This window comes from Sander vitreus, chromosome 17, assembly GCF_031162955.1.
Source record: "Sander vitreus isolate 19-12246 chromosome 17, sanVit1, whole genome shotgun sequence".
Taxonomy (NCBI): domain Eukaryota; kingdom Metazoa; phylum Chordata; class Actinopteri; order Perciformes; family Percidae; genus Sander; species Sander vitreus.
The window spans coordinates 30,615,534-30,625,379 of record NC_135871.1 but is presented as its reverse complement, the minus strand read 5'-3'; the positions used below and the strand labels follow the sequence as shown (position 1 = coordinate 30,625,379).

The window sequence follows — 9,846 nt, the reverse complement described above, 5'->3', positions numbered from 1 at the left end:
CAATGCTCAAAACATAATAATGTCATATTTATTGATATCACACACACAGCAATGCTACACATGCATTTGTGTTGTCTAAAATCAGTTCTCCTATATATTTGGAGTCATCCAGTGCATTAATAAACATATTGAACATTATAACTCATATATAAAGGACAAACTATTTACATTTCTTACATACAGTGTATCAATCTTGGATGTAACAGTATGGATTAATAGACCCCGAAAATCTCTGGACTTCTAGGCTGGATACAAAACCTTCTGTAAGGGCTAGGAAGACACCAAAGACATCAGCAGAACGGGGCGACTGTTAGCTTTTAGCTCCAAAAGACGGTATGTTTCTACTAGTTATTATAATAAGCTTACTAAGTTATGAATCAGAAGTGCCGTTTGGCGTTAGGTGTGTGTTTGGGGTGTGCTACAGTCATCACTGTGATGATTGTGCTCGATCTGCCCATCTTTGAACTCTTTATCTTTAAATTGTCCCATTTTCTGTTTTATTTGTTTCATATATTTAAGCCTTTTTAGTATAATAATGATAAACATTAAACACATAGACTAACATACTAATACAAGCATATTTGATTGACATTTTGTTGAAGCCATCACAGTGAAACAGGACAAGTTTATCAAAACATTCCCTTCTTGACTCTGTCACTAACTGGCTCCGTGAATGCGACAGTAATCTGCGCCAGATATGTCAGACCAACCTGATCCTCCAGAGTGCTGTGAAATGAACACGGCCCCTTAACTCAAAATCTGTGGCAGCTAAAAATCCCGTGACGGGCCCGCGGACTTTTCACACATTTCGTGTCGCCACCACTGTGAGACCAGGCTGGTCAGGCACCACAAAAAACAGGAAGTTGACTAGCAGGCAACCAGATAAGCCCACACTCTATTTTACTTCGTTTTTTTTTTTGAGAACGCTGTCAACATATGCACACCAAGTGGTTTTTACTTCCTCATACCTCTCTATGACTAGGTACCTACAGTATTATCTGTTCTGCTGTTATTCAGAAATACAAGGATGATTTACAGATCGTGTAGACCTTTTTCACGGCAGACATGTTGACATGTCATAGTAGGAACAGAACAGGTGTCTTCAAACCCATTAATGATGGCTGCGTTCCAGTTAGGAGAGGCCCTGGTGTTGAGCATGCTGACTCACTGACATAGCTCACTGGGACACGAGATGGAACTGAGCCATCGTTAAGGTCATCAATGTCAGCTGTGCTCTTCCTACTATGACAAGTCAACATGTCTGCTGTGAAAAAGGTCCATTATCAGTGTTCAAAGTTTGGAAACAGATAGTTAAGGAAACTTAAGAAAGCAAAAGTCCCTTGCCAAGTTATTATTTTTTACAGAGGAGCAATAGAAAGCATCCTGACTGGAAACATTACAAACTGGAACGTTATTTAATCTAATTTAACAATGATTATGCCTCTGTGTTTGAGATGTGCTGTCCAAACATAGCTGCCATGCCTTGCTTTAATGCAGTGAGTTAATCATGTCTCGTCCCTGTGTCAAGTGTTTGCGTTTCATGTTTTCTGTTAGTTTTTTTTTCCGTTTCCTGTTTTATTTTGTAGATTCTCTGTTCTCCCATGTGTTGTCTGGTTTTACTTCCTGTTGTATATTTTCCCGCATGTGTGGTTACCTGTCCCGGCCCTAATGTGTGTCTCCCTGTCTTGTGTATTAAACTTCAGTCTTCCCCTTACCCCAGTGCGATGGCCCAATCCCAAAGTGAGCCCTGAGGACTAAAGACTAAAGACTCCCAGACTTAACTGATCTCAGGTGCTGAGTGAGTGAGTGTGTGAGGCCACATGGGCTCAGATAGGAAGAAATGGGATTGGGACAGCACTTCACGAGATCTCGTAACATGTGATCAGTCACGGAAAGGGCTCGGTAAGTGCGCCTTTTGAAGTTGGACATTGGGACAACCCTAAGCCTTTAGGAATTTCGCAAGAACGTGCACCAAAGTCTGTGAGTCTGAGTCCGGACTTTGGGATTGGGCCAGTGTGTCTGCTTCCCTGTGTTCAGCCTTCAAGCGGTTTTCCCTGTGTCCCGTTATCCTGAGTTCCTGTTGTTTCCCTTGGATTTTGACCATTACCTGTTCTCCTGGATCTTCCCTTTGCCTGCCGCTGATTGGACACTGTTGTCTTGCTTTATTAGCTTGCTAATAAACCATTTTTTTTTCTCCAACATCTTTCGACATACTATACTATGACTTATGTCGAAAAAAGTCACAAAAAGTCATAGTATAGTATGTTGAAAAAGACCAAAAAGTTACAGTATAGCATGTCGAAAAAAAACACAAATAGTCATAGTGTAGTGTGTACTGTTTAACGGCGACTTTGATGCCTAGCAGGACATGAACTTTACACACACACACACACACACACACACACACACACACACACACACACACACACACACACACACACACACACACACACACACACACACACACACACACACACGACAACAAACAGTTTGGTTCATTTTAAAAGCATTTTAATGTCTTTTTGCACATATGTAACAGAGAAGGGGAGAAGTCTACGGGTGCAGATCCAACTAGCAGTGACCCCTGGTCCACATCACACAGACTACCCCACCTACAAACCCAGAACCCCCCCCCCCCCCACCCACATGCCCACCCACCCCCCCCATTGTGGCATTATTGATTGTGCAATATGAAGAAATATCTCATTACTATGGTTACAGTGACAGAGAAATGCACACTATATTTATCTAATTGCCAGAGAATGTAGCGAAAAGAAGAAAAGAAAACGGGAAGCATTTCAGGACCAATCACCGAGTGAAGAGTTTTTCAGTCAGTTGAGATGTTTCACGACCCCCAATTGACCGACTCCCTAAAAACAATCACACCCATCTTTCACATTTTGGGGCTCGTTCCTGCTGTTTTGCTTCCACTTTTCCTGGCTCGTACGGAAGTTAATTAATGACAAAATTGCGAGTGAGTGCAAGTGAGCGAGAGTAGCTGACAGCTATTTTTGCCGATTTTGTGAAAAACATGTTTTCGGTTGAATCAGGCTTTTCCAATCGTAGATTACGTTCAGTTAGAGTTATGGCGTTTTTCCATTACGTAGTACCTGCTCGACTCGCCTATTTTGGTTTTCCATTACGAAAAAAAGTCCCTGGTACCTGCTAACAGGTACTTTATTTAGTACCACCTCAGTCGAGGTTCCCAGCGAGCTGAGGCGATACCAAAAGGTGACGTTCAGCCAGCTGTGTTTATTTCTGCTGCCTCCAGCTTCATCTGAAACTAAATGTGTCTTCTGACAACAACACACCTTCCACGTTCTGGGTGTCGCGTTAGGTCACGGCAGTTTCCTGCGGCGCCTCTTGTTTTACAGTTCTGCGGAGGCTCCAGGCAGAGCTTTCTCCGTAGCCACGTACACACACACGTGGCCGGCTCGACGCACGCACCAGCACACAAGTATAAACATCAGGCCACTTACACAGGCTACGGAGAAAGCTCTGCGTGGAGCCTCCACAGAACTGGAAAACAAGCTCATGTGGCCTGATGTTTATACTTGTTCGCTGGTGTTTGCGTCGAGCCAACGTATAACGACCAGCCACGCTGAGGCGGTACTAACATCTGCAACGGAAAACAGACACACAGTGTGCCGAGTCGAGGCGAGTAGAGGCGAGTCGAGCAGGTACCATGTAAAGGAAAAACGCCAATAGACTCACTGATTATGAAATCCATTCAATCGTACGACAGCCACACGTTGATTAACACACTAAATCCCCCAAACCAGCTCACTTTTGAGGTTTTAAAACTCATTGATTGGTTTAATATTATGCACTTTGAATTGGGTCAAATGACTTTAAAGAGTGTTCCAAAGTTTTGGCACGCAAAGGTAAACAAACTACCCAAACTACAGCATGCTAATTTAAAGATAACATGCGACAGGAAGGCGGTCGACACAATGAGGTCTCAAAAACATTGATAAAAGTCACAAATCGGTCCTTAAGAATTGCAAACCATGCTAAAAAAGAATCAGTTTTTGCATGCTCTCAAATCTCGACTCGCAGATTTATTACAGCGCAAATCCCTCTCTGTTCATTTTGTCATTAAAGAACTTCCATATTGAAAGCAACCAAACAAGTAACTCAACACATTTCACTTCATTGGCGGCAAAAGTCTGAAAAAACAAATAAAAATGGAGTGCTGAAGCCAATAAGCAAGCGACCATTATTCTGCAACATTACTCACTCCCAGTAAATGCTTTTTATAGAACCAACTTGTCCACTAAACAGCGATGCATAAAGTAATTTAGTTTTTATAGTACATCTACGTCTCCATACTAAACCTTAGACATAGCTTAAAGGGGAACTATGCAGTTTTTTTTGGCTTAATTGACCTTAACTGAACAGCTTCAGAGTCATTGGAATGGTTATAGGACTTTTTTCGGGTTGAATGGTTTTTAGCGCCTGTGAGCGGAAAAACCACCCTCGCACCTTTGGGCCGCCGGCCTCAGCGTCAGGAAGTATGGCGTGATATCAGGTCTCGCCATGTAACGAATGGCTTCACGGCACTGCACACATACGCCCCATTCAGGAACCGGCTAACAAGGTAGAGATGGAGGTTTTCACACTATCATCGTAAAGCATTGTCGGAGGAACAGAGAAAGAGGAAACGGAAGACTGACCGAGAGAGGAGTCAACTAAACTAGGAGCTGTAGGGGGGCTCTGTAGAGAAACCTGTAGGGGGGGCTCTATAGAGAAACCTGTAGGGGGGGCTCTGTAGAGAAACCTGTAGGGGGGGCTCTATAGAGAAACCTGTAGGGGGAGATCTATAGAGAAACCCGTAGGGGGAGATCTATAGAGAAACCTGTAGGGGGAGATCTATAGAGAAACCTGTAGGGGGGCTCTATAGAGAAACCCGTAGGGGGGGCTCTATAGAGAAACCTGTAGGGGGGGCTCTATAGAGAAACCTGCCAGCAAAAAGCCAGAAAACAGAGAAGAAATGGCCAAAACTGCATAGCACCTCTTTAACTGTGGAACACAACATACAGACTGGAGGAAACTAAAACATATCCCAAATAGCTAAGGGAAGAAAGAAAGGTTTTTAAAAATGTAACCAGAGTAGAAAATAAACCTTACTGGATGCTTTAAATGTTGAGTTAACAAACATTCTTACTGGTCTTAGTTATTTAGTTACACATCGAGACTCGATAGCTCCTTCATTTAGATTTGTTAAGTGTACATAACCATTAACGTTATACTCGACTGAAGCTTATTACGGTTGGTAGGTCTTATTAGTAGTAAATATAGGTGAAATTAAACAGGTTTATTTAATAACATTGTTTGTTATACACAAGTTATACATACAGTTCAAAGCACCGCAGGGTAACACTCCAAATTACAGCCACTTTCTGCTTCCTTTCTTTCTGTAAAGCTGCAGGAATTAGACAGCACCAGAACGAACGCAACATAATGAATAATAATTAGCTTTTCACAGGTTTATTGCACAAATGGAACCAACAGAAAAGCAGGATTATTCAGTGCACAAAATGCGGTTTTAGTGCGCTTTTGTTTTGTACTTTGAATTGGATTTTTCAAGTACAACACGTGTTGGAATATATTTTTTTTACATTTCTTCACAACACGATTCTGTACTTTTTAGACCTTCACATAGACACATATCAGCTTCAAATGAGGTGTAATTTCAGAGGTTTACCCCGCTGTGGTCTCAGTTTTCCCCACTACAGAGGGATACACGTCATCTTGCAAAGACAAGGCCTCGCAAAAACTGAGGATGGACCCTAACAGGAACTAACTACAACTACCCGCCCGCCCTCCCCCGCAAAAAAAGACAGAAACTGAGACAACTTAGAAGCGTAAACACAACCCACAAAAGGCAGTAGTTGACGAATTAAGCCGGGAGATAGAAAACACAAATAATAGCAATAGGAATAATAATAATAAACAGGAATATTCTAGGAACTCCTCTACATCGTGTTGTTGTTCAGCGGCAAACTCTGGTTTTTATTCAGCAGCTGCCTGAAGCGTTTGCAGACCCCCCCTCCCCCCCCTTTTTAATATGTTTTTTTCTCCAATCCAATCTTTTTTTTTATTCATTTTTCCTGCTCCTTATCTTACAAAAAAGTGAACAGAGGACACAGGTGGTTGTGTTGTAGCTGTACTGATGCTCTGAGCCGGACCGGGGCGGTTGATAGGCACAGAGTGGAGAGTTTTGGCTCGGAGCTTGCATGCTGGAGTCACGCTTTTGAGAGAGGAAGAGGAGGAAGAGGAAGAAAGAACAGAAGGGGAGAGAAAGAGAGGCTGTTTGGGGGATTGGATGTGACGTAGCAACTGCTGGGTGCTGCAGGCACGGCCCAGATCGTCCGATGCGATGTGTGAACTCTTACTTTGTCTCGTGTTCTTAACGGGAAAATGTATGAAGGGAAATGTCACAGTTCAAGGTGTTTTCACTGTGGATTTGTTTAACTGTTCCACTGTTTTGTAATTTCAATAAATGCAAGTTATCAGGTTAAACAATCGGGATTTCAATACTGACCAAAATGATCTTGATTATGATTTTTTCCGTCATTGAGCAGCCCTACTCCATGTTGATAAAAACATCCTCATCAACCTATTACATCAACAGACATTGATCACATTAAAATCCATTTAGAAGTTAATTTAATTACGTTTTGAGCAGTTATTCTGTTAGTCTTTTTTTGGTTAGTTATTACATTCTCAGGCTACATTTACATCGCTACGTAGAAGAACTAATCTCTGTTCAAACTAACACGCCCAAACCTCATCATCATTCTGGTATACTGGACATAAGCAGGAGGCAGCGTGGAGACAACGCCCCCTGCTGGTAGTTGCAATGGTAACGTTAGTAGCTTTAAGTCTCAGAGAACGAGGCGTCGTGACCGATGAGGGGGGGAATGAGAGGGGAAAACGCCAGAGCAGGGGGAATGAGAGGGGGAAACGGAAGAGCAGTGGGAATGAGAGGGGGAAACGGAAGAGCAGGGGGAATGAGAGGGGGAAACACCAGAGCAGGGGGAATGAGAGGGGGAAACGGAAGAGCAGGGGGAATGAGAGGGGGAAACACCAGAGCAGGGGGAATGAGAGGGGGAAACACCAGAGCAGGGGGAATGAGAGGGGGAAACGTTAGAGCAGGGGGAATGAGAGGGGGAAACACCAGAGCAGGGGGAATGAGAGGGGGGAACGGAAGAGCAGGGGGAATGAGAGGGGGAACACCAGAGCAGGGGGAATGAGAGGGGGAAACGGAAGAGCAGGGGGAATGAGAGGAGGAAACACCAGAGCAGGGGGAATGAGAGGGGGAAACACCAGAGCAGGGGGAATGAGAGGGGGAAACGTAGCAGAAGATATTCCTTTTTAAACCACAACGTAGCGATGTTAATGTAGCCTGTAGTTGCTACGAGCTGACTCTAAATCTAACGTTCGGCCGATTGACAAGAACGTCTTCAAAGATTTGACTGGAGACGGATCGATAACGACGAGCGACCCCAAACAGCACCAGAGGGAAGCGGAGGAGGAGGAGGAGGAGGAGCGTCTATTTCTTCTTGCTGAACAGGCTGAAGCGTTTCTCCTTGTCTTTCTCTCGTTTGCCTGGGCTGGACTCGGCTGCCGAAGCCGCCGCCGCCGCAGTAGCGACGGAGGCCGGCAGCGTCTGAGCACGTGCGGCGGGGGCGGGCGTGCTATGGCTGCTGGGCGTCACCTCCACCTTGTCGCCTGGCACCGCGGTCGAGATGGTCGAGATCCACACGTTCATCTCCTCCTGGAGGATGGAGAGAGACGGAGGGAAGGGTTAGCAGTTAGCACGTAAGTAACAATACGCATTGCGTAACAACAACGCATTATGTAATAACACATTATGTAAAACATTTTCACTTCATTATGTAATGATCTGCCCCATTTTGTAATCAAAACCCTGAACGTAATAGGTAATAAATACATTTCTCTGTATTTCGTAATAAATGATTACATAATGTGGCGGTTCTCACAAAATGAACATTCACGAAAATGTAACAATATTGTACATTATGTAATAATGTAGTCTTGTTCTCTACTGGCATTTGAAATAAAAAAAATCAAAATGTAATAAATATGTTATCAGAGGACACAGGGGAGGGAAACAAGAAATAAAAACAGAAAACTCTCCAAATGAAACTGCCAATATGCTCACTGTATATCGGTAGTTATGATCCATTTCTGTGTCACATATTGCTTTCAGGGTTTTTATTACAAAATGCATCTATTACGATTATTACATGATGCCTTCTAACCCACCAAAATATTGATAAAAATAAATAATGTAGGTGAAACTTACGTCATCTTTGGCTTGGAAGAGATACTCATTGCCGTCAGTGATCCTGTGGAAGTTAGAGAATGTATTAACTGTACTGGTATTTTTGCTTATTGTAATGTCATTTCCTGGAGTATCTTACTTTTTTGCTGTTTTTTAGGACTTTATGTCGATCAAACTGTATGCGAGAAGGCTATATGAGACATGCATGACTAACTAAAAGCATGTCAATAAACTAAACGTCCTTGAGAGTGCACAAATGATCTATAAAGCAAAAAAAATAAGCCGCTGCCTGGAGACATACAAACATGAACTCATTCAGTTTGACACTCCTGCTTTAACCTTTCGGATCTGACAAACCAAGTTGCTGTCAGTTAAAGTCAGCCTGCTTGCACTTATCAGGAAGCTCACTTGAGTTTGAAGACGTGTTTCTTCTTCTTGTAGTCCAGCGCCACCTCGCAGACGGCGTCCCTCAGGGTGACGGGGATCTCGCTGTGGTAGGGAATGCCTTGACTGGCGCTCTTCTGATCCTTATAGAAACCCATCTCCTGCTGATTGATCACACAGTACACGTTGTGCCACGACCTGCAGACACACAGTCACATCAGTCAGCAACATCTTCAATAATAACAAATAACACATTTTATTACGTAGCACTTTTCAAAGTACCCAAAGACACTTTACTATAAAACGATAGGGCCGATCATCCAAAGACCAAGGATGCAAATGGCCAGTGTTGTATCAAAGACAAACAAGTGGGCCAATCATATGATCTCTCGTCTCTCTAAAGAGAGACAAAGTCCCTGCCCTTCCGGTGGACCCCATGCTTAGCGCTGTTCCACAACACATGTAACGTTATCCTACCTGATGATGTTTTATCAGCAGAGAAGCAAAAACATGAGCGAGATCCTCTGCTCATGTGAGTAACGTTACATCCCGGTACGATACACACAGACACCGTAGCTTCAGAGAGATGTCACTTAGAGACTTTGAAGTGTGATAGTCTTTCTAATAATGTATTTTCACAGTCTTATACTTCAACAGTTTACCAATAAACTTTCTTGACTTGCAAAATTATCCTGTAACACAGTGGTTCTCAAGCTTTATTCAATAATGTTCCCCCTTTGAACAGTGTTTTTAAGCCATGTACCCCCTAACCAGCACAAATAATGTTTGGTAGACAAACAAAGTCTCTATAAAGAGGAAGAATACAGCGATGTCAGCAATAGATTTACTAAACTACAGCCTTGGACCTGGAAAAGATTTTGCTAAAAATGTCACGTACCCCCTGCAGTCCTCCAGAGTACCCCTAGGGGGACACGTACCCCCTGCAGTCCTCCAAAGTACCCCTAGGGGGACACGTACCCCCATTTGAGAAACACTGCTTTAAACTGACATACATCATATGTATAATTCATGGCTCAATTCAAACGGGATCAAAAAGTATTTTGTCTTTCCCCGTTCACTAACGTTCATATTTTTTTGAATTAAGTTCCCATGGCGGTCCACCGGAAGGGGAGGGACTTTGCTTTTCT

At 43.3% G+C, this 9,846-nt stretch overlaps 1 protein-coding gene across 2 annotated transcripts in view; it reads right to left on the bottom strand.

The window, feature by feature from the left end:
* Positions 1-5,302: 5,302 nt before the first annotated feature.
* LOC144532190 (spectrin beta chain, non-erythrocytic 1-like) overlaps positions 5,303-9,846 on the bottom strand; it is a 174,054-nt gene continuing 169,510 nt past the window's right edge. For both annotated transcript variants that reach the window (XM_078272808.1, XM_078272807.1), the window contains 3 exons: positions 8,723-8,896; positions 8,336-8,378; positions 5,303-7,783 (listed from right to left, as the gene is read on the bottom strand). In XM_078272808.1, coding sequence (XP_078128934.1) covers positions 7,559-7,783; positions 8,336-8,378; positions 8,723-8,896 — 442 coding nt within the window. In that variant the 3' untranslated portion in view covers positions 5,303-7,558. The remainder of the gene's footprint in view (positions 7,784-8,335; positions 8,379-8,722; positions 8,897-9,846) is intronic.